Source organism: Haemaphysalis longicornis, unplaced genomic scaffold, assembly GCF_048455015.1.
Source record: "Haemaphysalis longicornis isolate Haplotype H1 unplaced genomic scaffold, Haemaphysalis longicornis Haplotype H1 scaffold_2, whole genome shotgun sequence".
Classification (NCBI taxonomy): Eukaryota; Metazoa; Arthropoda; class Arachnida; order Ixodida; family Ixodidae; genus Haemaphysalis; species Haemaphysalis longicornis.
In genome coordinates this window covers 238,471,465-238,499,279 of record NW_027526295.1, presented here as the reverse complement: position 1 = coordinate 238,499,279, position 27,815 = coordinate 238,471,465, and the positions used below count along the sequence as shown (strand labels likewise).

The 27,815-nt window shown below is 46.4% G+C and overlaps 1 protein-coding gene and 2 non-coding genes across 3 annotated transcripts; 2 read left to right on the top strand and 1 right to left on the bottom strand.

Moving 5' to 3' along the window:
- Positions 1-284: 284 nt before the first annotated feature.
- Positions 285-27,740, bottom strand: LOC144167706 (neuropeptide receptor 15-like). The gene is made up of 5 exons (XM_077696891.1): positions 27,476-27,740; positions 16,804-17,762; positions 12,726-12,972; positions 5,592-5,765; positions 285-2,330 (listed from the first exon to the last, which is right to left on the bottom strand). The coding sequence occupies exons 2-5, from the start codon at positions 17,214-17,216 to the stop codon at positions 2,028-2,030; spliced, it is 1,137 nt and encodes a 378-aa protein (XP_077553017.1). The 5' UTR covers positions 17,217-17,762; positions 27,476-27,740; the 3' UTR covers positions 285-2,027.
- Positions 18,743-18,815, top strand: Trnat-agu (transfer RNA threonine (anticodon AGU)). The gene has a single exon. It is a non-coding gene; the product is annotated as a tRNA-Thr (tRNA).
- Trnat-agu (transfer RNA threonine (anticodon AGU)) lies at positions 19,208-19,280 on the top strand. The gene has a single exon. It is a non-coding gene; the product is annotated as a tRNA-Thr (tRNA).
- Positions 27,741-27,815: the final 75 nt, after the last annotated feature.

Genomic DNA, 27,815 nt, shown 5'->3' with positions numbered 1-27,815 from the left:
TAAGTATCTGTTTCATGGACCGGCTCTATGACGCCATTGTACACGTCACGGAATGTTCAATTTTAGCGGGAGATTTAAAATTTTGGCTTAAATTGCCTTATTTATCAGTGAATAAAGCATCATTTGCTTCCGGGAAAGCGCTTGGGGTACTATGAAACACCTAATCTTTCGAATAAAACAAACTTTTGTTTTCTCTTCATGGCTCCTTTAATGATTTGCAGAAGGTGAGGTAGGTTTTATACAGAGCGAATTATCCATGGGCAATTTTCTCATTAGGTCAGGCACAGCGCAGATACCTCAGAATTGACGATGTTGTGCACTGCGAAGCAAAAAAAAAAAAACAGCAAAAATGTAACGACGCGAAAGCCTTACCGAATAAATACTTCCGCTAATTTCTTTCCTGCAAGCGACAAACATCATAGAGCAATTTATTCTTCTCACAACACGTACAAAGCACTCGAAACAGTACAAACTCGATCAGCCGGAATGGTCTGAGAAATTCACGCGATGCAATTTTACGTCCAGGCATTTGCACAAAATACACACGAATGTTACACAGCGACGGATGGCAGAAACAACAGCGATAACATTGTGTACGTATTACAAACGCAGAAGGAATAGACAATTTGCAGACGTGTTAGCCGCAACTGACACACGCAGACACCACACACAATTCACTGTTAGTCTCACAGCAGGGCCTTCGCATGGATCAAGAATCCTGCAATTTCCCGACATGTTATCTGGAACTGACAGCGGCTAACAACAGGCACAAATCACTGGAACGGCTCGCAGTATGGTATGTGCGTCAGTTAGGATGGCACGTCAAACATGATGAGTATGACAACAATTTTCGTACCAGTAACGTCGAGGTCGCTTTAAAGGGACAGACAACCGATTTTTATCGAGTATATATTCTCTATCCCAAATGAAAGGGCACCACTCAAGGCAGCTGAACAAGAAACGGGTTTTCTGATAACGCCCTAGAAATTCTTAAATTGAAATTTTTAGATCTACGATCCGTATGTGTCCTCCCAGAAATAAAGATGGCAACCATGACATACAGTAGCGCGGCAACATACTTTTATCTGTATGCGAAATGAGAAGCGGTATTTAAAAACTTCTCCCCAGCTAAAAAAAAGTGGGAATCGCAGGATTTCTTATTTCTTTGTCAGTTTTTTTTATTTACCATTCTTTTTTGCGCGAAGGTGCCATCGGTTGGTATGGACGATAAGTACAATCTGGCTTCACGTTGTGGAGGTCGGAAGTTCGATTCTCCCCAGGAGCGTCCTTTAAAAAAAAAAAAAAAAAACTGCCGTTCACGTATTTGGAAACTGAAATCGAATATTTTGCCAGAAAAAACGCAACTGACTCAGGCAGACTCGTCAAAGCTCCTTCACTGGGTCCGTCTACTGAACGCTGCCGTTTATTCTGGGCATGGAGGCTCAGTTAGCCACACTGAGAGCAACCCGTGGCGGCGGGCGGCGTGTCTTAAAATTTTTCAAAATAATGTTTAAGAATACATATACAATTTAAACTTAAACGAATACTTGTGTTAAAAGGTTTTCAGTAAGAGAACAAACGCTTAAGCAGTTACAGTAGCTGCTAGGTTTGCAGGTCACGGGACCGGGACACGTATTGTAGCGTCAAGTTTCGACACTACGAACCTCCCCCATTCCGATTTTATAAAGTTTGCTGCCAAATTAAAATTATTTCCGCCAGTTTGTTTCTAAATTAAATGTGGTTACTGGGCTATATAAAACGCTGGCCTTCATATGAGCTAGAGAATATATACGCGACAAAAATCGGTTTTCCGCCCCTCCAGTCACGTCTGGAGCAAGCGAGCACTTTCAAGAAATCTCGCAGACATCACAGTTCCCACAACAACGGCCGGCAATCCCTTTTTTTCCGGCATAATCTCTTGGGCAAACAGTACACCAGTCATTTCTTGTCATCCTATGGCACCACCGCGTTTTGCGCGCGTTCATTCACAGCTTCACTGGCCCCCTGAGGGCCGCTCTGCGCAAACGTCACAGCTGTGTGAAGGAGGTCTTGCAGGACTGTCCGCCGACGCCTCCGCGTGTGATTGGCGACGAAGACCAGCGCCTGGTGTCGCTCTTCTTGTTGGACGACGTCATGGCCGAGCCCCTGACCGCTCGCCTCCTGCGGAAGCCGACGATGGCGAGGAACTTTGCGCGGAACTTGTGGCTGAAGACGCTATAGAGCAGCGGGTTGCAGGCCGAGGACGTGTAGGCCATGAGGTTGACGATGATCAGGAACGTCCACGTCTCCTCGAAGCGTCGGCCCGATAGCGTGTTGTACAGAAGCAGCGCCTGGGAAGTTACACGGGGGTGAGAAGGGGATTTGAGGGAAATATTTGGTGCGTGTGTCATCACAACAACCTCAGTTAAGCGCGGCGTGAATGACTCCTTCTGGTTACATGGTCGCTAAAGTTATTTTTAAAGAAAACAAGAATTAGTGATCTTGATGAATTCATAGCGCAAAAAGGACGAGGACATAGAGAGAACACACAACACAGCGCTAACTTCCAACTAATTTTATTTCACCCAAACGTACAAATATGTATCCCCAGCCTACCCGCAATCACTTCCCATCGTCACCGCCAATGCTGACGTGTTGCAGCCATGCGCAGAAACGTTGTGACGATGGGAAGTGATTGCGGGTAGGCTGGGGATACATATTTGTACGTTTGTGTGAAATAAAATTAGTTGGGAGTTAGCGCTGTGTTGTGTGTTCTCTCTATGTCCTCGTCCTTTTTGCGCTATGAATTCATCAAGATCGCCACACCAACTTGCCCAAGAATCCGTACTAGTGAAGAATTAGTGAACATGGCTCTGGCTATTACCGATTTCTTCATATGCGTCAAAGCTTGCGAGTACAATTTCGACGCATTTTAGTAAGCTACGTTGTATAACGTTTTAGCCACGTTGTAGCACATCACTGGGCCACGAAAAAAAGATCAGACCCTTTACCCAGCTAGAAATGTTAACACAACGTAGCCTGCGTGATGAGCGCAACTGTCCTTACATTTTTTTGTTGAGTGAAATATATATAAATATTTGACCTTGCGACAGTCGCCTGTGGTAGGTGCGTTGTGGGTGCACCCAGAAGTGTGAGCCTACCGCTATCGTTGATTTCATCCAACCCACACGATCCAGTAAACTTTAGCGTTGATGCCTACTCACGAGAGATTTTTTCTAATACGAATTTTAGATCAAGGTATTTGTTCCCTCCGCTTGTGTGGGTTGCTTTCTTTTTATGCTGCCGACTTTTTCATACGTAACGTGTATAAGTATCTAAATGCATAACGCAGTGTGTGAGACCGTTTCCTCTCCTAAAAAAAATAATTCACTTTACCTCAATTGCTAATGTCTTCAGAGAAGTGAGACCATCATGGAGCAAATCTTGTGTTGTCATTCAACTTTTTATTGTTATAGCCTGCCCTAACCTCTCAATGCTCGAAACGAAGTGGAAAGTGGTCGATCGATCGCTTCCAAAGCTCCCTGAAATGTCGAGATTACGCAAGTGCGAAGCGATTGCGATCGAACATCTTCCTGCTGTAAGCATACAAACATCAGTTTGTGCGCTTGCGTCTCTTTGCAGCGTGTGAAGGAAAACAAGTGAGGGGAAAAGTCAGGGTGTTGTTGCACACGTTCGCAGGTCCCTCGCCATGATTGCCGGTGTCTCCAGAAAGCGTGCTGCTCAAGAACCCACTCATCCCTCTCCTACTTTGTCTCCTCCCGTCTCCCGTTCTTTGATGCCGCTTTCAGCGAAAATTCTCCGCAGACATGCATTGACCTTCTTTGTAATTTTTTTTTTTGCTCTGAGGCCACAGTGTTTCCTAGAAATGCCTTTATCTTAGAATCTTGCTTTGTCTGGTACCACACTGAAAATATATGTTTTATTATGTGCATTCCCTGCATTCTTTCTTGTAAAACTGTTCTGTGCAGTGAACCCCGACTGCTGAGATTCGCAGGCACGTCGAACACACGTGTTCTTAAGAAGTACTTTCATTCACGAGATCTTTTGCCTCTTATCAGTCCTTCCAAGAATTGTGCCGGCCAATTTCTTAATGTAATGCCAAAAGGGCGCAAGCAGGATTTAGTTTCAAAAGGAGGGAGAGGGCGGACGAACGTGAAATGAGGAGAAAATGGTTTATTGAACCTAAGACAACACATTTAACAAGTGAAAATCAAGAACATAGGCGTGCTCTTGGTGGGTGTACTCTACTCAACATTCCGTCTGTTTTGTTCATTTATGTTTTTCCTGAAAGGTATTGTACGATGGCGTGGTCTTTGCAGCGCGAGCGTACATGGAAGCGTCGTACTGAATAGTTTGAGACCACACAAATATTTTTGGGTTATGGTATAGGTAGAGTCAGTGACACCATCCATTCTGCCGTCACTCCAAGAGACATGAGACATCCAGAGGAGGAGAAGGTGCGTTCGTTTTACTTCACCCCCCGTTTATATGTCAGTGCCATTTCCCGCTATCTATAACACTGTGCAAAAACATCTCATTATTCAAGCACCCAACAACGAAACTTAATGACACATGATCACAATCTGTAGGTCCCGAAGACGTAGTCATTTATATACCGACCCACTTTGGAGGTCTTCCGAACAGTTGGTGAACTGACAGAGACCCTGTATATATCGTTCGTTATATCCATAGTTATATGTATAGTTCGTTATATCCATAATGCTTACAGTGTAGTGCATAGGGAAGTCTTAGAATGGAGCAAAACATGGCGGAGCAGATTTTCTTATATCGCTCGTAAACTAAATACTGAGCATGTAACAGTCCAAAACGTAGGACCGGCAATCCATGGGATTTTGATCTAGCGTTCGTTTCTTGCGAAACATCCGGTTAGTATGCTACCAGCCCTGTCCCTTGTGTCCCTTCTGCAGTACTCTAAGCCAACTTTTGCGCTGTTGTATCTACACTCGTTAAAGTCAAGAACGGCAATATAAGTTGCCCCTGCGCCTTATTACTGGAACCGGCTGTCCCTCCGCACTGATGAAAGAGTGCGTTACTGCGCCTGTTTTGGTAAGCATAGACTAAAAAACAGGTGCAAAAATAAAGCTGGCGACCATAATATCTTTGCGAGTTTAAATTTTTTAATGTCACACTGGGCGTGAAAAGGAGATGATCTCGCGCGTTAAGCACAATCCTCTTTCAAAGGTCGCGTGCATGACGTCACGGTTTCATCGCTTTGGCGAAACGATACAATAGTCGTTCTCTAGCCGTTATTTTCTTGTCCCCAGGCACAGATCCAAAGAACGCCGGTTTGATTCCCGGTCTGGGCGGCTGCTTTTCTGATGGAGAATAAAAGCGGAAACACTTGTGCGTTCGAGATTTCGGCGCACGTAAAAGATTCCCAGGTGGTCACAATTAATTCGGAGACCTTCACTACGCGAGCCTCATCGCCTGTGTAGCGTTGGCGCGTTAAACCTCGAAATTAATCAATCAATACAGATTAAAAGAGGAGGAAGGATAATTATTATTTATGTTTCTGCTTCGTTTCTGTTCTAGTTTGACCCCAAATGTGCGCACGAAATTAATGTACATACCTGGTGAGGCGAGAAGCTGACGAAGTAGACGGCCACTCCGGCAACCAGCATCTTGATGACTCCACGGCGAGCTTTGACCGACCTGGCGTACTTCTCGCGTCCTACAGCGGGTGCCATTGAACGGAAAGACTCGGCACTGAACAGCCGGAGTCCCACAATAGTGTAGAGCACACACTGTCCAAGAAAGAAAGAGAGGCTCGTAAGTGCCGCGTACTCTCCCGTGTACATGCTTTTGGTCGCAGACGTACAGTCATGAACAAATGAAATGCGAACGCGAAAATATGAACCAGAACACAGAAATAGCGCGATTTCTTTTCATTCAAGTAAAAATGATGCGTAGCTCAGTTACAAAAACAAAGTTGGGATACGTGGCTTTCTTAAGATACCAATAGCATGCCATTATTGGACCCCACCGAACAGTATTTTTCCATTTTGCTTTTTCTGGTTCATATTTTCGTGTTTGCATTTCATTTATCAATGACTCCACATGGTGGAAAGAAAGCTAAGGAGAGACCCCGGTGGCTACCGGTGTATAGGGAGAACTGTGGAGGAAGTCAAATTTTTTTTTTGTTTTGTTTTTTGCGTTCATGAGAGGCCACTGGCAACAGCGTCCTAGCAACGGCGCCAAAGGCCGCCCCATGGAGTCCCTACGTCACTGTGCGGCCCAGTCAGTAGCCAATGGTCGCCAAGCGGAGACGCAGACGACAGGAATGCGACAGAACTAGGAGTAGGAGGTACGTGTGCGCAAAATACATGCAACAAACGACGACCTCCAAACATGCCGTTTCCGGCTTAAGTAGTTGTGGCGTCAGGGCCTCTCCTGAGCTTTTCTATCTTCCATGCAGACATATCAGGTAAATGCGTAAATGGTGCCATGGCATTTCACATCGTTCAACAAATGATGCATTAATTTTTGGCTTATCTAAACATATGTAACTAAAGCCAGGTTTCGAGCGAGTTTGCACACCTCGACATACGAGAAAGCACAAAAGTAAAAAAAAAAAAACTGGCCGAGTGTATGCTTTCTTCATTGCAAGTGTCGTCGAAAGCGATTGTCTTCTTCCACGCCTGCCACGTAACTTCTGCCCAGCTCTCCGTTCCCACCTCTGACGCTCTTCCTATTGCATTTTCGTCCTCTAGTGATGAGTTGAACGGAAGTTTGCTTAATGCTATTTACTTTTCACGCCTTCGCACTGCTCGCACTCCACCTTTGGGAAAGCGCGAGTGTTTTAATTTTTTGCAGTCACTTGTTCTGCCTAGAACATCCCGAGTGGGAGATCTGTTCTTTCAACAGCGGAGCTGTTTAAGCTTGACTCATCCGGGCCTGGCAGCGCTCAAAACTGGGTGAACCAAAGTGGAGAGGACGAAAATGTTAGCACGAGAAGTGTGCCGAAAAGTGGCGGGGAAGCAAGGAGCAAACGAGCACGTTTGGGGGGATGCGGGAGGGGAGCGCGTCGTGGCGCAGTACTTCGGGTAAGGAGGCACGCGTCGGGGACTGGCTGCACCTAGTGACGACGTAAGCTCTGACGTGCATGTGTTCTCTTAGTTAAGAGAGCCGCCGTGCGCTAAGCTGAATCAATGTCCGACCTACCAATAAGATGAGCGGATCTAAGAAAAATGCCCCCACCTCCCCGAAGGGAATCGTGAGGAAGTGCGAATGCATTTCTTGCGCCGAGAGTAAACGGCGTAGTAATTCTGACATCGCCTTGAGAGGCGCCCAGCCAGCGAACGGTCTAAACTGGAGCAGAGCGAGCAGGAGACTGTAGCGAGAGAGCGCGCGCGAACCGACCCACGGAGGTCTGGCAGTTTATCGCTGCATATATAGGGGGGCACGCCGCGCCGAGCGCACCGAGCCAGGTGGCTGAGAGAGGAGGCGAGCGCAAGGGGAGAGGGACGCGCGCAGCGTCGCACGGCAGCTGCAGCCGAGCGAGGGGAGAGGAGGTGCGGGTGCGTGACGTCACGGCGCGGGGAGGGAAAGTGACACGCAGCGGCGCACGGCAGCTGCCGGGGAGAGGGGTGGAGTGTGTGACGTCACGGCGCGGGGAAGGGAGAGGGATGCGCGCGGCGCACACCGCCGCGCCGCGAGGGAGCGGTGAGGGGCGTGTCGTCACGTGGTGAGTGACGTCACTGCGCCGTTGCTACCGACGCTCCTCTCCGCTCTGCGCCGTTGCTAGGGAGAGCAGGGCTGCGGACGCCGCCGCCGCCGGCGGTGGATGGTTTGGGGTCGCTTATAAAGTGCATCGCACTTAAAAGACAAGGTAAAGCTAGTAAAGACCACCTGTTCCGTTATTTCCTCAAGCGCCGGATACATGGACTCGACGAGGGGGGGGGGGGGGGGGCAGTCGACGGGTTCAGCTTACCTCGACCTTTTCCGCGTTTATATGCATTCTATCCAAAGAATCGAAACGAGGCGGCCGGTGGGGTTCCCAGAAAGGGAGCTGTTCAGCTCTTTACTGCCCGTCGACTCAGCCCGATGAGCGAGACTGCCTCCGAGTCGAACGGGCTCGCCCCGACGGCTGTTCGACTCACCCCAGTCTGCCTATACATGGCAGGTTCAAAGTTTCAAAGTTTATTTCCAAAAATGCAATAATGTGCGATTACATAATGTAAGTATACAAGAGGAGGTCCCAAGGTAAGAAACCATGGACAGGACCTTGGTTCGAGTCGAAAGAGACCTGTTTTTCTTGATTGAACTCTCCCTCGTCGAGTCCATGCATACGGGGATTCAGTCTTCGCGTCTCAATCGCGAAGGTGGCCGAATTTGTTTGTGCTTACTTTTACCTGGCACGTGCTGGAACCGTTCTGTGTCATTTTGGACGTGTTGTTTTAGAGTGCAGCTCTTAAGCGCCCGTTCTTGTAGTTTCGCGTCGCAGCCGGCCTCGTTGTAACCGAGCGAAGGACGAGGACACCGAAGATTGACAAGATAGAGCAAGCAGGAAAGCGGAGGGGGAAAGAAGGACGAAGGTGTGAGCGGGAGTGCGGTACGGCAATGCCTCACGATACATGCTCGGCGGTGGAGATGCGCTGTGAGATAACGCAACAGTAGCACACGCTTTCGTGTGTTCGCTGATGACGAGATTACTTCCTGAGGTGCAGCTGCTATGCGCCGTCACCGGGAGGACTGCCGTTCGCACTGCACTCAAATTTCGAATTAAAAAGTATTGTAATCGTAACCCAATTTATTCGCTTACTATGTTAAATAGCACCCCACTGTGTATTCTTTCCTTCCGGGCGCAGTGAACGCACTGTGTCTGTTGCAGGCATTCAATAAAGTCTTTATTCATTCCGTTGGTTAAGCACTTCTAATTTGCCTCAAATGTGTCTAAGGTTTACTTCGCGTTAAATAATGGGGACATGTATGACTATCACTAGAAGTTGTTAAAGGAGCCATGAAGACAAAATACAAGTTGGGTTTATTAGAAAGGCTGCTTAAACCCGATAACAATGATACCAATATCATCGCAATCTACCCGCCGCGGTGGCTCAGTGGCTAAGGCTTACCGCTGCTGAGCACGAGGTCGCGGGCTCGATTCCCGGCCGCGGTGGCCGCTTTTATGATGGAGGCGAAAAGCAAAAACGCCCGTGTGTACGAGATTTCGGTTCACGTTAAAGATTGCCAGATGGTCAGAATTAATCCGGAGCCCTACACTACGGCACGCCTCATCGCCTCTGTTGCGTCGGCGCGTTAAACCCTACTATCAATCAATCATCGCAATCCTCGAACAAATAACGGAGATATTAAAGAAAACGTGTGAAGCAGTCGCGACCCCATAGCCAATTTCCGGCAACTTTTCTATGACGTCACGGAACCTTGTTTGTGCGATTGGCGGCCGCCTAACTCACCTGTCGCGACGACACATGACTGGACGTCTGTAATAGGGCCTGTAGTTCCATTTGACCGCATCACTTAAATACTAACGTGCAGTTTACACACTAAAAATTCTGTTTTATTGTTGGCACGTATGACGTCATTCTTGCTCATAACACGTCACTGTGGCGCAAAATTTGAAAGTTTTCAAATACTTCTTGCTTTTTAAAGCTTGACTTTGGGCTAGTTGGGTATGCATGACACCTATTCCGGATGGCGAATGCCAGCAGACGTGCACGGCAGGTCGCTTGGACGATGAGGGTGACACACGCAGATGGGTTTTGCAGGATAGAGAAAAAAACATACGAAAAGAAGCGCGATGTGTAAGAAGCGCGACATGTAACGCAATAAAGCTTGACTTTGGGCTAGTTGGGTATGCATACAGCGCTCGTGTCTGTGTAACCTCTCCACGTCCGGGTTTTTTGCGCTGTTTTTCAAGGTTTCTTGCTTTTTCTCGTTAAAAAGCATATTTTGTGGCTGTAGTGGAGCTGAGTGAGATACTGAATCCTAGTTCTTTCAAATTAAACGAAGTTGTATTTTCTCTTCATGGCTCCTTTAAAGGGCAGCTCCTATGTCTCACCTGCGTCGTAGATCGTAACATCGTAACACCAAAGTGCGCCACAGGAAAGCCAACTTTACACAATTGGTTTCCAAAAAGGGCCCATGATGATGATGATGATGATGACGACGACGACGACGACGGTGATGAGGAGGAGGAGGATGAGGATGACTCTGAAACTAAAGGCGCCTCAAGAAAATAACGCTTCCGTGGTCGGAATCAAACCTGGGTCCCTCGCGTTATGAAGCCGACGTCTATGCGATTGCGCCAACCCGACTCGCTCGAAGCAGTTTGGACTTTGGACTTGGTCGCGGATTTCATGTGAGAAAGCTTCGCGTTTTAACCTAACCATTTTTCTCTCAAAAAAGGGCATTTGATTTTTTGGAACGGATTTTCCTATATATACTTCTGTTTGACGAGTTGTTTCAACTTTTGGCAGGAAGACCGAATAGAGGGACAGACACGCAGACGGACAGAAAGACAGATAGACTAAAATTTCTACATTTAATTAGCAAAAGAAGGGAAAGACTATCGTCTTTAAAAAGGGGTAGGGCGGGAGGGATAAGGGAAGAACTGACACTAGGCAAGCCCTTACTTAAAAATAAGTATTGTTTGGTGCAACATATGCATGTGCAAGGCTACGCAGCCTGTACACATGTGCAGGAACGTGCGGGCAGATCATCTCGGCAAATAAGGGTACCCCCAGCGGACGGTTCTGTGGCGGCGTATAGACTCGTGGGAGATGTCAGGCCGACGGTGACAAGAGAAATGAGGGGGCGGGGGAGCGAAGCCTACGTTCACGCTGTATCGTACGGGCTTTAATAAATGAGGAGGAAATTCCAACATGACAACACAGTTCTGTGTGGCTGCGTATTCTCAAAACTATGAGAAGAAACGTTGCCAGCTTAAAAAAACAAGATGCAATACATAAGCTCGTTCCGTGTGTGAAAAATGTGGTCTACTTTATTCCGCTATCATGTGGCCGAAATTAGGCTTTCCAGGCATGCCGGTATTCAAATGCTCCGTTGCGCGAGCGAACGCGGACAGTGCAACGCTGGAGAGGCTTAGCGCATGCTGTCCAATTTGCACGTGTACACCTGCTCTCAAGGAATGCGTTGTTTTTGGGAAGAACAACAATCAAAGCAACAAGCGCAACAACCAGGAAGGACGCGTGCATAAGCATACCATCGTTGAGCTGACCCCGGAAGGAACTCGATTACCTCTCCTCACCGCCGATAGTTCCCCACTGGCTAACCAAGACAACCGTGTTTCTGCATCCTCAGGTTAAAGGTCTCCTTAAACATATGATTCATAATTTCGTTTGCTTTCTTGTTGTTTTGGGACTGCTAGGGGCTCTTTGACTGATTTTCCTGTGCTAGGCCCGCTTATATAAACGTTGCTGTATAAATTTGCGTTCCGCTTCATGAATCATAGCTGGAAGCAGGAGGTTGTCTGTGTCATTTCTTTCCTTTCCTTCGCAAACTTTTGCGTTTGACACGTTTCCTTAGCTTTTACCACTAGTGTTCGGGAAAAAAAAACTTCATCAGGCGTCCACTTTGTGAATATGGACAAGCGAGCGGAGCTCTAGTGATGATATGCGTTGACCGGGGCGCAGCCCAGGGAGTGCAGGAAACAAAACAAGCCTGTTTTTCATTTGCGTTTGAGCATACTTCCTAGATAATTAGCTGAATAAAACGTGGAAGGACCAGAGTCATAATCTAGGAGTCAAACACTAGGCTGCCCGTTTCCCTGCCGCAGGCGGCCAGGTATTGACAGCAGGCGGGGATTCTGCAAAGTTCACAATTTCACTGTGAACAGCGTAGTAACGAACAGTAGATGAAGGCGTAATGTTAGAGTTTTTATACCGAAAAATTGTCATATAACCTGCTTCGGGATGTTTCTGAAAAAAAAAAAAAAAAAAAGGGCAACGTGATGAGGGGAGCTTTAGCTTCAGAAGGGGCGAAGCTGCCTTACTCGAGAAATAGAAAGCCCCTACTGGCCTACATACCCACCTCCGATTAGTCCATAACGAACCATTTTTGATCGGAGAAATGGGCCGCTATGCGAGAAAAAGCGTTCTCGTTAGAGCAGTCTGTTATAGGGCGAGCTTGACAAAGCCCCCAAGGTGGCATCCATGGCTGACGGCACGAGGGCATGTCCCCGAACTATCCCCTTCCGGCAATCCCTGCCCCCTTAGACTACGAGCTTCCCAACTGAATAAAGACAATCAACCATGTCGCGCACCCAAAAAAGTTTACATGGCATCTTGGGCAGCCATGATTTGAACATTTCGACACTAGTTGAAACTGTCCTGATGAATCTTTATGAATCTTATGCGGATGTCTTCGATTTTAGTTCCGGATTACAGCATTCCCTGAAATGATTCCTGTAACTTACTCAAACCTCCTCTCTCTTTAAATTACTTTAATAGACGGTAAACACTAGCGCCGGCTTAAGTTTTGATTGATTGATTGATTGATTGATTGATTGATTGATTGATTGATTGATTGATTGATTGATTGATTGATTGATTGATTGATTGATTGATTGATTGATTTCCAAGAAGACGCATACTTACAGATAGGTGTTGAAATGTCCAACCTGAGATCCGCGGGTCTACCTGAAGCTTTTTCCTCGCATTGCGAGAATCCGCGCCTCCCATAACATCGGAGCAGCAGATAAGCAGTGCAAATGCTTTTCGACCCACCTGCAGAGTGAGCGGGGCCAGGTAGAAGAGCAGGAACTCGGCGTACTTGAAGAGCACAAAAGCATGGAAGGAGGGGAAGTGCATCACGCAGGGCGAGAATCCGGGCCTTGCATGCTGGATCTCGTGGTAGATGAGGTTTGGCACCGACAGCAGGGCGGACAGGGGCCACAGCACAGCGATCGCCAGCAGCACGCGCTTGCGGCAGCACAGCAGGTGGGCCCGCATCGGGTGCACGATCGCCACGTACCTGTGCTCAACGAACCACGCGAGAGGCCCCATCTTTAGACGTTCCCCCGATTTGATCCCTGTTTCGTGGAATGCAGCAGTTAAGCGCGGTAATTGCCTCCGTATTTAACTAAAGTGCCCTAAGAGATACCAGACCACCTTTATTTGCGGGTGGGGGGGGTATGCGGACTTGGTGCAGAAAAAACATGTGCGTAAAAAAATCATTTTATGTAACAAAGAGAAACCTTCCGAATCCGAATCGCGACAGGCTTGAAACAAAGTCTACCGCTTTAGAACTAAATGCTTCACCTGTAGGCCGCGGAGGATCAACTCCGCATCCGTTTCGGCAATCGTTTAAGTTCAAAGCAAACCAGTAGGTGGCGCTAGAGGTATACAAAAATGATAGTTCGGCATATTTCTTGAAACGGAATGTCGCATGCCTGCACTACAAGCAAAATTTGCCCCTTCCCACACCGTGTGCATCAACCTGCCCGTTCCCGATCATAGTTTTACACTTCAGAATTCAGAATTCTTTAATTTATGCCAAATGCGCATACCACCTGCAGGGTATAGGTTCTATTCAGTGGTGAGGCACGCATTCAGGCAACCATGTTAGTGCGTCGTCACTGGTTACGTCGGGCTCCGCGAGATGGCAGTACTTGTCCGTGCTAAGCACATGATGTGTGTTGGACATTTTAAACTCTACCCCACCGACGGCAAAGTAATGCATTGACTTTAATGTGAGTGCGATTAATAACATCTCTGTTGTCATCACCGTTGAGAATCGGGTTGAAACGGAGCAGATAACGCACGCAGGTGTTTTTTTCTTCTGTGGCGTGCGAGTGCTGTGGCACAAGCCCGCCATGTCCGTGGCGCTTCGGCCATGTCGGTGGCCGTTTCCAGTGTTGCCAAGCGAAGGAATTGACAGCTAAACTTTTCATTGAATACCATCTATACAGAAAGAGGTCCAATAGTCAGGGAGGGGTACTTCCAGCCAATTTCGTTACCATTTCTTGCAAAGAGAACATTTTTTCTGCAAAAAATGCTCAAAGGGTGGTAATAAATTGCTTTCACTTATTAATATGATCCACGCAGTCCAACGACCGCAAACTCACGGCGACCTCCATTGCGTAAAGCGTGCATCGCCGCAATATTAGAAATGTTGTGGAAATTACACCACCCAAAGAACTAACGGCTCCTTTTCTAAAGGTCCAGGTGAAGTTCAGAGGTACCTGTTAAAGTACGCTAGTAGCGCTGGTGTGGCTAGGGAGGTCCAGTCAATTTGCTTTCAGGTCCAGAGAATGCGTAATCCAAAGGTCGCCTGTCCATGTACCACCATGAGAACATATTTACCTCCACTTTGTTTCGAAGTCAGAATGTGTGCTTGCATGCAAAACAATTACAAACTACTTCCCTATTTCCTGCCTGAGGTTTGCGACTGCTGAATTTATTATCTATATATTCATGAATTTCTTATTTTAGGCGCCGCATCTTGTGTAAAATTTCTCCCATCTGTTTCTTAGTCAATCTCAACACTATCCTTACTGCTGTTCTAGGCGTCTGTGTTAAATTTAGTTAATACATTTCCACTGAACTCGCACTGTTTTGTATTTATGCCTTTCATCGATCGCCTTCCCCAGAAGCGTCAAGTTGACGAACGATAACGGCATAAATGGTTTCCCCATTTTTCTGAGTAGTCGTATGACTGGACTTTTACAGAAAGGTGTACGGGCGGTGAAAAAAATCATTAAATTATCCTGCAAAATGCACACCACCTCGACCCTGTAAGGCCTGTCAGCAATGCTAATTTCAAAAACCGTCTTCTTGCGGCTACTAGAGGGTTGTACAATATTGGATAAAACCAGCGCGAATTCAGACGAAGACAGAAGGAAGTAACCACAAGGACAGCCGCTGGATCGAAAACCTCGGACTTCCGAAGGACTTCCTTCTGTCTTCGTCTGAATTCGCGCTGGTTTTATCCAAGAATGTCTCAATTCCAACTAGCCCAGCTTGCAACCCTCCTGCAGTTGTACAATCTCAGCTTCCGTCGGGGATTTCCTGAAATAGCTTCACGTTTGTTGAAATAGCCTTTATTATTCTTTCGATCATTTTTTTTCTTAACCCAAACCTCGTTTCTTTTGCCTAATAGATCGAATGAAACACAGCCAAGTTCTTGTTTGTCTACCCGAATCTATTCTTTCTATCAAGGCCTTCTTTCCGGAGCTCAATAATACAGGAAGCGCTGTTAACGGCTTAAGGTATCACTGTTTTCCGTGCCTTGCCAAGAGCCCTCAATTTCAATGCAAATAAATCCATCCATTCATCAATGTTCTCCCTTCTTTCTCACCGTAAGGTATTGTCCTTGTCCGAAGGATTTCTTTCAATATCCTCCTCTAAGCTCACAAGCTGACGCGCATACCGCAGAAACTGAAAACCGAGCGGGGCTTCGAAATTGGAATCCCAGGAAGCGCTCTCTAGATGTATTCGCCCTCCAGCTTTTCCGGAGGTTTGTCGTGGATTTGAGCATGCTCTCTGTTCTGAGCCAAGCTGATTATTTAAATTACTCCCCAAATGATACAAGCGTCTACGCACAGAAACGACACAACGGCCGTTTTTCCCTTTTTTTTTTGGATAAAAAAAGTGGCTAACTCCACCCTAAAAGTGAACACTCTTCTTGTTTTGTTTTAACGGAAGATCACATCTTTGGCAGCTGTTTGGAATCTTGTTCGGCGAAAGATAGTGGCTCGCCAGTTTAAAAATATGACTAAAGCCGTCTTTTCTCTCCTTTGTTTCCTTTCTGTTTTTTTTTTGTTTTGTTTTTTTGCGCGATGTAAAAGAGCACGTCACAATATTCACAGTCAACCAAGCGAATGGTGGTCGAGCCCCGCCCCGGATTAACATGCACTTCCTTGCGTGCGACCTTCTAAGAGATGGTGTAGAGAATCGCCGTGCCAAGCGAATTCTTCAGAAGGCGGATATGTAATTTTGGCGGCCGGCCTATGATTTCTTCCGTTGGCTGTTTAACATACGAGTGTGCCTATGTACGCCGGCATTAAGTAGAGACGACAGCTCTCATGCTAACGCACACAAACATTTCGTTGTTCATGTACACAAGGCGAAACATTCGACAGAAATCAACATAGAAAAAAGCCTGCCACAGGTGGTAGCGAGTTATCCGATTTTACACTGTTTACTTCCTTAAGTTTCGTATCCGCTTAACCCGTACGTGGTTAACCGGAGGCTCTCAGATGCCTGTCTCTTACATATACGTGTAACTGTATACTGCTGTATTTTCGACAACAAACGCTTAGGAAAGCTTGGTAAATCCCATTTAACCATATACAATTTGTGACGTCACAGACAGCAGTGCGATAAAATGTATGATGTAAGCGAAACCTACGATCATTCCTTTAAAAATTGTTGCGTTAATAGACAGCTGTTGCTGCAAGTGGTATACATACAGTTACGGCACTGCTGACTGCCTATATAGGCTAAATTTTACGCTTCAGCGCCATGCCAGTCCAGGGCACATACCACCGATCCAAATGAACCAACATTTCGGGGGAAAAGGGGGGGTGGGGGAAGGTCACGAGGTTTTGACAGCAGATCGAATCTCCACTGATATGCACGGGCTATAAACAATACCTAACGCAAGAAGAAGACTTAAGGCGTGTGAAGTGAAGCTGCAATAGAAAGTTTACAAAAGGCGCAGTAAAGCAATTAAAAGGAGCCGCGTATAATTCTTAACAAAGTAAAAAACCTCAGTGCACAACTTTTTTCGGCATATGTTAGAGAGCAAACGGTCCGTGGTACGGGACGAGAAAAAGTTCCGCGACAAAAATTTCAAACTCACCGCTCCACGCACACGCTGACCAGAGTCATGACGGAGGCGTAGAGTGCCATGACCTCGAGGAATCGCAGCGCCTTGCAGAGGCCGAGGCTCAGCTCCCAGCCGCGGTTGCGTATGAAGAGGACAATGTCCGGCACGCAGGCCAACATAATCGTGAGGTCGCTGAGCGCCAAGTTGAGGATGAAGAGGTTAGTCACTGAGCCCCGCATATCGCGGTCCCCCAGCACGGCGCACACCACAAAGGCGTTGCCCAGCACGCCCGAGGCGCCGATGACGGCGAACAGGGACGCCAGCGTCGTGATCGAGACGGGCGACGCCACGGGATCCTCCGACGACAGAGACACGCTAGGCAACGTCCCGTTGGCGTTGACAGTCGACGACAAAACGTCTAGCAATGCGCTGTCTGTCGGAGACATGGTGACTTCTATGACTCCAACACCACGCACTCACAGCTCTCGCTGTCCCAGAAGAAGTCTAGACCAGGATTCAAGGTCGTAAGATGCGACCACCACCAAAGGTCACGTGTACACTGGCAGCGACTCTTCAACGAAAATGCTGTTGGAGGTGAGAACGCACATTGACGCACTGAGACGAATGATAACTAGGCGTAAGTGAGAAGCACGGGCTTTAAACTGACTGTTCACGCATTGTCTACAAGTGCGCAGGCGACAAGGTGATGCCCCATAATATATCCTCAGGCTTCTGGCTCGACTATCACGCAATTTTCAGCTTGTTAATTGAGTACGTTCACACGAATTACACCGATTTCTACATTCACGCAAATGTCGTTCGTGCCTCCTTTATTTAATCAATAATTACTCTGTGACACCGATTCTGTTTAAGGGGAAACTTGTTCCTGTCGGCTTGAATGATCCTGTGCAGGAAGTTATTGGCTGGCAACAACGGAGTCGCAGAAGGAGGGCACTACGGCTGCTGGGAAGGATGTCCGAGAAAACTTGGACCTGATGGAAGACAAAAAACAATTTTCAATGAGTTGTGACGATTGGTAACAATCATTTGGTGCGCTTGCACGCAGGCACACACACATTCGCACAGACACTCGCACGCAAGCGTACGAAAGACGAAGAAGGCGAATGTATATATATATATATATATATATATATATATATATATATATATATGCCGTGGCGGCTGCTTTTCTGATGGAGGCAAAAAAGCAAAAACGCCCGTGTGTACGAGATTTCGGCGCACGTTAAAGATCCTCAGGTGGTCAAAATTAATCCGGAGCCCTCCACTACGGCGCGCCTCATCACCTGCGTTGCGTCGGCGCGTTAAACCCCACAATCAATCAATCAATATATATATATATATATATATATATATATATATATATATATATATATATATATATATATATATATATATATATACATAGTGGCGCTGGCTACCGCCCCCCAGTACAGGAAACAAAAAATACCTTAACAGAAATACCCGAGAAAGTGGTGGGGAAGTAGCCCCGCCGGTAGCGTAGTGGTTATCGCACCAGACCGGTATTCTGGAGGTCGTGGGTTCGGATCCCACCTGGCGGGCATTTTTTCACCACTTGCTTTCTGATTCAAAAAATTCTTCATCTGTTTCTATGACCCACCACAACCTCCCCTTTGCTTTCCGAGGTTTTCTTGACTGCCAACCCTTATTTAATGTCTTATTTCACTGAGCCCCTCATTTCCCATTTTCTGATTCGCTACATGCTTAGCGAGGGCCTATCTTCTGGCAGTCTTGGTGACAAAGGTAGCTTAAGAGGGCTCAACACTGGTCGACCACTCTCGACATGTCGTTGACACTAGAGTCACGACCCGGGGGTTAAAAAGAAAGTCGCCTTCACCCCGAGTAGTCCGAGTGGCGCTGGCTACCGCCCCCCAGTACAGGAAACAAAAACTACCTTAACATAAATACCAGAGAAAGTGGTGGGGAAGTAGCCCCGCCGGTAGCGTAGTGGTTATCGCACCAGTCCAGTATTCTGGAGGTCGTGGGTTCGGATCCCACCCGGCGGGCATTTTTTCACCACTTTCTTTCTGACTCAAAACATTCTTCATCTGTTTCTATGACCCACCACAACCTCCCCTTTGCTTTCCGAGGTTTTCTTGACTGCCAACCCTTATTTAATGTCTTATTTCACTGAGCCCCTCATTTCCCATTTTCTGATTCGCTACATGCTTAGCGAGGGCCTATCTTCTGGCAGTCTTGGTGACAAAGGTAGCTTAAGAGGGCTCAACACTGGTCGACCACTCTCGACATGTCGTAGACACTAGAGTCACGACCCGGGGGTTAAAAAGAAAGTCGCCTTCACCCCGAGTAGTCCGAGTGGCGCTGGCTACCGCCCCCCAGTACAGGAAACAAAAACTACCTTAACATAAATACCAGAGAAAGTGGTGGGGAAGTAGCCCCGCCGGTAGCGTAGTGGTTATCGCACCAGTCCAGTATTCTGGAGGTCGTGGGTTCGGATCCCACCCGGCGGGCATTTTTTCACCACTTTCTTTCTGACTCAAAACATTCTTCATCTGTTTCTATGACCCACCACAACCTCCCCTTTGCTTTCCGAGGTTTTCTTGACTGCCAACCCTTATTTTCTGTCTTATTTCACTGAGCCCCTCATTTCATTTCCCATTTTCTGATTCGCTATATATATATATATATATATATATATATATATATATATATATATATATATATATATATATATATATATATATATATATATATATATATATATATATATATATATATATATATATATATATATATATATATATATATATATATATATATATATATATATATATATATATATATATATATATATATATATATATATATATATGTATAGTCGGAAACATAAAAACTCACACATAGCGCGACAAATTAACGTAAGTAAAGACAGAGACGCACGAAAACTTACGTATCAGGAAGAGGACTTCCTCAAAAAAAGGACTTCCTGAAGAGTGCTCGGAAGAAAAGAGGTCCTCTTCCTGAAACGTCAGTAAACTTTTATTTTTTTTATGTTTTTCTCGCGTGCCTCTGTCGCTGTCGTGACGAACATTTTGCTCCCTTGTAACGTCCGCAATGCAAAAAACCTCCACTTAAGGAGAATTTCTTACAACACGACCAACTTTGGTCCCTTCGAGTTCGTCTTAACGGGAGTCTACCGCATTAAGAAACATACAGTTCACATTACCAGTGCAATTGGGCCATTTCGACGAGCTTTACACCGCCGAATTTTAGTAAGATTTTTTTTTCGGGATAAGGACATAGAGAAACTAATGCGGAACAACAAATCGGCCGTGTTCCATGGAAGGGAATCCCGGCTACTGAACTACGCTGATTTTTTTTCTGGGCGCAAATTTCTCTCTAATCCATCACGAAAAGGCAATCTACATACATTTATGTAGAGCTCTGTAAAGTAGCCGAATTGCCATCGTTAGTATATTTCAACTCAACTTGCTTAAAAACGAACGTTTCGCCCCGAGACAAAGCTCTGGCAAGTCCTTTGTTGCAGCAAGAGAACGACAATTTACGCCAAACTTTATTGCGCTAACTGCTTGCAACTGCCTTAAAGATATGAAAAGGAAGAGATGAAGTAAAAAGGAAATATTTTTCCAAGTACACATGACCTTTGCGAAAGAAAACTCTGATATGGAAAGTAAACAAACAACAACACGAACGCAGCCAAGAACGGCTTCGCTGTGCCTTCCCAGGATCGATAAAATCATTTCCCGGTAGGCAGAGGTTGCGCGGGGCCGGTATTAAAAATTCTGATACATACCGCGCTATTGTTGCACCTTCTATTATTAGGGTTGGCCACGGTTGTTGCGTGCCTCCGTCTTATACTTTATTTTTGTTTTGTAATTGTTTGTGCTCATATCGCTTGGGCTGAGGTGTTCCAGGGCTGAAATTTTGAAATATAATCGATTCACAGGCGGAAGCTCTGATATATAATCGATGTAGAAGACCCATGCCCCTTATCTCTCCTTGTTTCTTTTTTATTTGTCTGCTACCCGCACACTCTTAATGCTCCTCGATATAGTAATACGGTTGCTCTTCACTGTTTTGCCCCCTTTTTTTCTGGAACTTCCTTCACATGCGGGTTGCTTCCGATCCAGGGAGAAGCAGCACACACATGATACCGTTCATCGCTTATCGACGTCAGTAAAATGCCTATGGTCTGAAATTTGCGGTCTGAAAAAATATAAAACGGGCGATGCAAGCGAAGTTCTACCCAACCTAATTCGTACCTGCAACGGAATCCTTAGTTTGGCCCTTTTCGAAGCGTGCTTTTCGAGCGAGCCCTGTTTGGCTGAAGGTAGACGACGCAGACGTGGCGCAAAAACAAGCGAAGCGGTGTCGTTGGTGTTTTTTTTTTTGTTTTTTTTTGTTGTCAGAGGCCCGGAAACACGAACTACGACACAACGTAAAACTGGCGCAAAGGGTACACGTTCTGAAACAAACAGAAATCCAAATTCCCCCCCCCCCCTCCCGCCTGTTTGAATGTCGGGACGCACCGGGAGATAATGCTTTCATTATAAAGAATAACAAGAAAAAAAATAAATAGGCGCTACGTAGTCATGCAGTTCAAAAATTAAGACGCTGCTTATAAACAAGAGATGATGGAGAAGGAGAACAAACCGAAATGCTACTCGAGTTAATTGGCAAGCATTTATGGCTACACAGCCCGAAGTAGACGGACCAGGGAGAGTTAATAAACAGCGCCAGTTTGTCGTCGTTTATTAACCGTTCTTCTAACGACTACTTCACCATGTTTAGCCACGAGAAGAAGAAGTTATCTTTAACGAAAAAAAAATAGGGAGAGAGGGGTAAACGCAAGCGCATTCCTGAAAAAAGTATGTGGCGAGTTGGAAAATTACTTTTAACGTGGCTTGCATTCACCACGCCTCATTCCTTTCTTTTTTTGAGCGGGGCGAGAGGAGGGCGTAAGGACGAGAAAGAACTGACGGGTGTTTAGCAATGTTTATGTATATTATACTAGCTGTCAGCATCTTTCTTTCTTCAAAATCTTCTTCTATGTGAGAAGGTAGAGAGTTGCCTTAAAGCAGGGGTCTCAAACTCACATCAGTGAGTGGGCCGCAGTCACGAATTTTAGTCCTGCAAGGGCCAGGAGAACGAAGAAGGTTTGAACGAAGGGGAGAGAGGGGAGGGTTAACAAAATGTCAAATAACGCTGCCATTCCGGAATGGAACTGGGCGTCAGGATTCGAGACACATATCTATACCAATTTCCAGAATGACTAAAATGTGGACGCCGATTCTGAAATATCAGATATTTGTTCCACGATTATGCTTCAACATGGGGTGACCGCATTGCGTGCCTCACAAAGAAAGGCTTCAGGGAAGCTGCGTCTGTGTATCTTACTATAATAAGCGTTACTGATAGTAATTGACGAGAAAATATTGCCTGTATCATTTATGAAAGTCACAAAACAGTATTCCATGCGAAGCTCAATGTAGCTGCTATTGTTCTAAACATGCTGGCTTGATGCCTGGCAACGCTTAGCTGCGACTAGAGAATAAATGTCCACATGAACTTCTTGCGCGGAAACGATCCTCCTGGTCGATCGCAGGTGCCCATCAGTCATCCTCGATCGCAGAGCTGACTTGTTCACCTTCAGCAAGGAAAACAGGTGTTCGCACAAGTAGGTGCTTCCGAACATGGCAATGATCCTTGCAGCCTACCCGCCGCGGTGGCTCAGTGGCTAAGGCGTTGCGCTGCTGAGCACGAGGTCGCGGGTTCGATTCCCGGCCGCGGCGGCCGCTTTTCTGATGGAGGCGAAAAGCAAAAACGCCCGTGTGTACGAGATTTCGGCGCACGTTAAAGATCCCCAGGTGGTTAAAATTAATCCGGAGCCCTCCACTACGGCGCGCCTCATCGCCTGCGTTGCGTCGGCGCGTTAAACCCCACAATCAATCAATAAATCCTTGCAGCCTGCTGACGAAGCGCCGGGAAACTTGCATCGTCAAGAAACTTGTAGCAGTCGGGTACAGCCACGTCCTGAAATATCTGCTTCAACGGAGTGTTAGCTGGTAGCTCAAGAAGTTTCATCTGTAACTCGGGCGCTGCGTCATCCACCGGCACCGAAAATGGCAACGAAAAAATCCGGAATTCATCGGCGAGGCTGGTGATGTCTTGGAAGCGTCCTTGGAATTCTCTTTGGAGATCATGGAGGAGGTCAGCGAAGTTATCACAGACAGGATTGCTCATGCACGTTCTCCAGCACTTCAAGGTTAGAAAATGATCAAACTTCTGAATTCTCATCTGTCTTTCCCAAAGCTGCAATTTGGATTGAAAGGCCTGAATGTCGTCATGCATTTTCGTGATCAATTTGTTTTTTCCCTGAAGTTTAACGTTGAGGCAGCTCAAATGATCAGTGATATCACTTAGGAACGCAAGGGAGTGAAGCTTCGTTTCGTCTAACAGCTCAACAATGGCCCTGTTCTTGCTCTTCATGAACGCGTCAATTTCCTCTCGGAGATCAAAAAATCGTTTCAGCACTCTTCCACGACTCAGCCATCGCACCTCTGTATGGTACAAAATTTCACCATATTCGCTGCCAACCGCTTCTAAAAGAGATACAAATTGGCGGTGGTTAAGAGCTCTTGACCGGATGAAGTTCACTGCGCTGAGCACGATTTCCAAGACGCTCTTCATTTGCAGATACTTGCCGCACAGTGCTTCTTGGTGCAAAATGCAGTGAACCGCGGTAAACTGATTGGTGATTCCGAGTGCAGCGAGTTTCGTCCGCAATCGACCAACAAGCCCGCTCTTGCATCCCACCATTGATATTGCACCGTCTGTAGCCAAACAAACCTACTTTTCCCATGGTAGTCCAGCGTGTTCGACCACTCTTTCGAGAACAGAAAGAATATCCGCCCCTGTGGTCGTGCTTTTCATTGGGATTAGGTCGAGGAGTTCCTCAGTGACTTTCAGGTTTTTGTCTACACCCCTTACAAAAATAGCACATTGTGCTTTTTCTGTAATGTCAGTGCTTTTGTCAACCACAATAAAGAATGCTTCAAAATCGCGGCATCGGTTGACTAATCCTTCTTCAATGTCTTCAGTGATCTCGGTTATTCTCTGGGCGACTGCGTTTGGAGATAGGCTTATTTTCTCGAATGTCTTTTTCATGCTGGGACACGTAGCATCAGTGACTCCGACGGACAGGCACTGCTTAACTAACAGGCCTTCAGTGAAAGGCTTGGATGATTTGGCGATAAGCTCAGAAATGACGAAGCTTGCCTTTACCATTTCGTCGCTTGCTTTGGCCGCCTTTTTAAACAGGTTTTGCTGCTTTCCCAACGCCGCCTTCAGTTGAGTCACGGTGTGCTCGCGAACGTTGCCAGTTAGAGCACCATACTTCTCATGATGGCAAGACATGAAGGGGCGTCGAACATTGTACTCCTTCGGCAAAGCCACAGTCTGGTGGCAGACTAGGCACAACACCTTGCCTCTTGATTCCGTGAAGAAATAAGAAAGTTCCCATCGCTCCTGAAAGCATTTCTTCTCGTCTTCCACTTTGCGTTTTGCAGACAGCTTGGACAACGATATTGTGGCTCGCTAGACTTCCACAGCAGAGAGCTTCGCTGTTTGCAGATCGTCCAAACAAAAAGGTCAAAAAGACACCTGTTACATTTACGGAGGCGACAGGCACGTAGGAGCACAATTATGTAGTGCGCTCTATCATGATTGACTAAGGGCGCCGGTATACCTTCCACAGGGCTGTCAACAGCTTGCGAGTCGGAGGATAGGCGCTTAGTTTGACGTCTCAATTTAGTGCACGCGCACAGATATGGGGCGTTTGATGTCTGGAAGGGCACAGTTTCGAAGTGCAATGTGCAGTATTTTCCTCAGCCGCGCGATTTCGCTCTCTCCCAGGCCATAAATAACGCTTCGACACGCGCCTAAGCGCATGTGGGTGCACTTTGGAGCCCAAACCTAGAGTCAGACGTGTGGCTGCACCCTTTTCGCCACAGCTGCAGCGCAGTAAAAGTGTTTGACACAAATTCGAACAGGAAAGCAAATATCCACAAACACAACACAACGCCCGGAAACCTTCGCGCTTTCGCGGAAGCCCGGAAAACTCCGGTCAAAGCGCCGTCTTCTCATTAGTGACGTGCAGCCCCCCGCGGGCAGTTTCTCCGCAGCCTATGCTCGCCCAGCCCTGTGCGCACTCTAGAGTGCTCGATTCACAAGTCGCAGTTGCTTGCGACCATTATGCACCCGACTTAACAGCGCCCAAATTGAGGGGTCCCCGGAATAGAGGGGTGTACACTCTCGTAACGCGAAGCCGTGAAAGACGATATCCACGCGTTCTCGAGCAGTCTCTGGCCATCTGCGTCCTTGGCTACACAAGCAGGGCGCGCACTCACGCATTCGCTAAAAAAACAAAAAACAAATGAACCAAGACACTCATGAGAGGGCCGCGGGCCGCAATTGAAGGGTGGCCCGCGGGCCGCGTGTTTGAGAACCCTGCCTTAGAGAGTTGATTTGATTTGATTGTAGGGTTTAACGCACCGACGCAACCCAAGCGACGAGGCGCGCCGTAGTGGAGGGCTCCGGATTCATTTTGACCACCGGGGGTTTTTAACGTGCGCCTAAATCTCGTACACACGAATGTTTTTGCTTTTCGCTTCCATCGCCTTAGAAAGTTGCAGTCAGGGCTATTTCTGCTCACTTAAAAAGTTTCCAACAATTCCGTCCCACGAACACTTCCTTCGCCCATGTAGCGGGCGTTTCAGCGCTGCTCAGAAATTTCTTTTGTTTTGTTTTGTTTTGTTTCTTTTTTTTGTTTTTGTTTTTTTATGTGTGAGTGTCTACGAATCCCAGCTTTGATATAAATTTCAAAGGAGTTTCGCTCAAGACCAAACCATGTTGCAGAACCTGTGGAAACGTTTGGGACAACTATTCGCACTCTGCTACTCGTCATGTGCCTAATATTTTTCAACAAAAGCGGAGTTATTTTAACGGCGGAGCTGTTATAGCTGGCCGTAATGTGTGGCGCGTAGCGCGTGACGCGCAAAAATACTAAGAAAATGCCGAGCGTTCGTGAGAGCGTGCCTGGCAGCAACCGCCGATTCTACAATGGCGAGGAAATTGCCTATAATGGCTGCCTTGAAGGAACACGATGATATAAACGAATATGACTATGAATACAACTAGGACAGCACTAGAACATGTAAATAAACAATTTAAAACTTCTACAAATTCCCGGTGATCTGTCCTTCACTGCTCACATAGTAAGAAATCATGCGGCTTCGCTGCGCTTCATGACTTGCGCGACTTAGTGCAAGCTTTTTGTTACTTCATAACTGCAGATGATCTCCCCTCCACCATGATCGTTAAGTTGCTCACCACCATCCACGTTTACTCTACACAAAGAGCGCGCACCGATTCCCCTCCCAACAGTGGTTGAGTTTTCTGAAGAAAACCAGCTCGGCACACTGAAAGTGCCCTACATTCCGCTGTAAGCGGACGTGCCTCGTCAAAATACGGAATTCAAGCGTGATAATGCCGGTTTATAAAAACAGGCATAAGCTTCCTGACGTGGCACTTGTTAACGTAACGCACATTTTTACAGCGCGAAGCACTTTACGGTAGTTCGGGAGAACGCTTAGTCCGGCTATCATGCACTAAAGACAGAAACACACTCAGAACTACTTTTATGCTTATTTCTTCGGTTGAAGAAACTGTATAGTCTTGGAATCGGTGCTGAGTGACTAAGTGACTTCTTACTAGAAGCATGAATAAAAGTGGTAAACTGAGCAATCACTCATTTTCTGACAGCCCGCATCGCACCGTGCTGAGAGCTTAGAAACTGCGTATGCTTTGGCCATTTTACTGCGAAATAAAGCTTAAATGCATTACTTTGTGCTCTTCTAGGAGACGCATTAAACATTTTGCATCATCTTTTTTATGCTATATTTTTGTTTCACTGTTTCATTTTTTTACGATAAGCTGCATGCGGCCACTGTAAGTAGTGTAACATAGGCCGAAATATTATTATCAAAATTCAAGAGCTTACTAATTCTGTTAGTTAGGTTCAAGCTCCAAGAAAATTATATAGTTTGACTTTCTATTACAGTACTCAGTATTATGTCTTTGGAGTATTATTATTCTGTTAGATTATTCTTCATTGTGTCTGTATTATGTCTTTAAAGTAGTATTATTCTGTTTGAGTACTCCTAATTATGTCTTTATTTTTCCCGCAAGAACAGGATGGGTGCCCGAGATTCGTCAGTGGTGTAAATAAATACTATATATCCAATGTTGGAGAAATAAGCCTTGTTCCTTTATTCTCCTCAGAAAGTGGCTTAGTATCTCGTACCCAAAACTGGTCAAGCCATACTATTGCACTTTTGCACTTTTACTGATGTCCAATACAAACAAAATGAAGTTCAATCTCGCCAGCTTCGATGCTGCTATAGCGCTGCTTGTAATCCATTTAATATTTTTAAAACGTTTTCTTATAGCGTAAAGCTCTTAAGCAATACTAACCATTATCCCACGATGATATAGGGCAAAAGAACAACCATATGAAAAATAGATAAGTGGTCGTTTTCAGCGTGACTAATATTATTGGGTGGTCGATACCTATGGCGGGTTAAGATAAGAGTGCATAAAACCTGATAGCATGCGGAACACTTACTCAAAAGGAAAAGGTCCCATTGGGGTGGACTGGCAACTTGAGGATCCAAGCGAGGACGGAAGGGGTCGGGGAAAAGTTTAACGATGCCGCGGACGCAGCTGCGCACATTTCATCTTAGTTACACCTTTAGGGCGATAAATGCACGTGTTAAACACGGTGGTGGAAAGACAATCCAGAAAAGCGGGTTGGAAGTGGAGTAGCGTGACATGGACGTCCCGCACGGCCGCGCACCGTTCCGACAGCGTGCTGTTACCGAGGCCGGTGATTCGATGGTTCGAGTCGAACTGAATCAGGAGGCACGCCTCCGCGCATCGCGATTCGAGCCTCACAATTCGCCGAA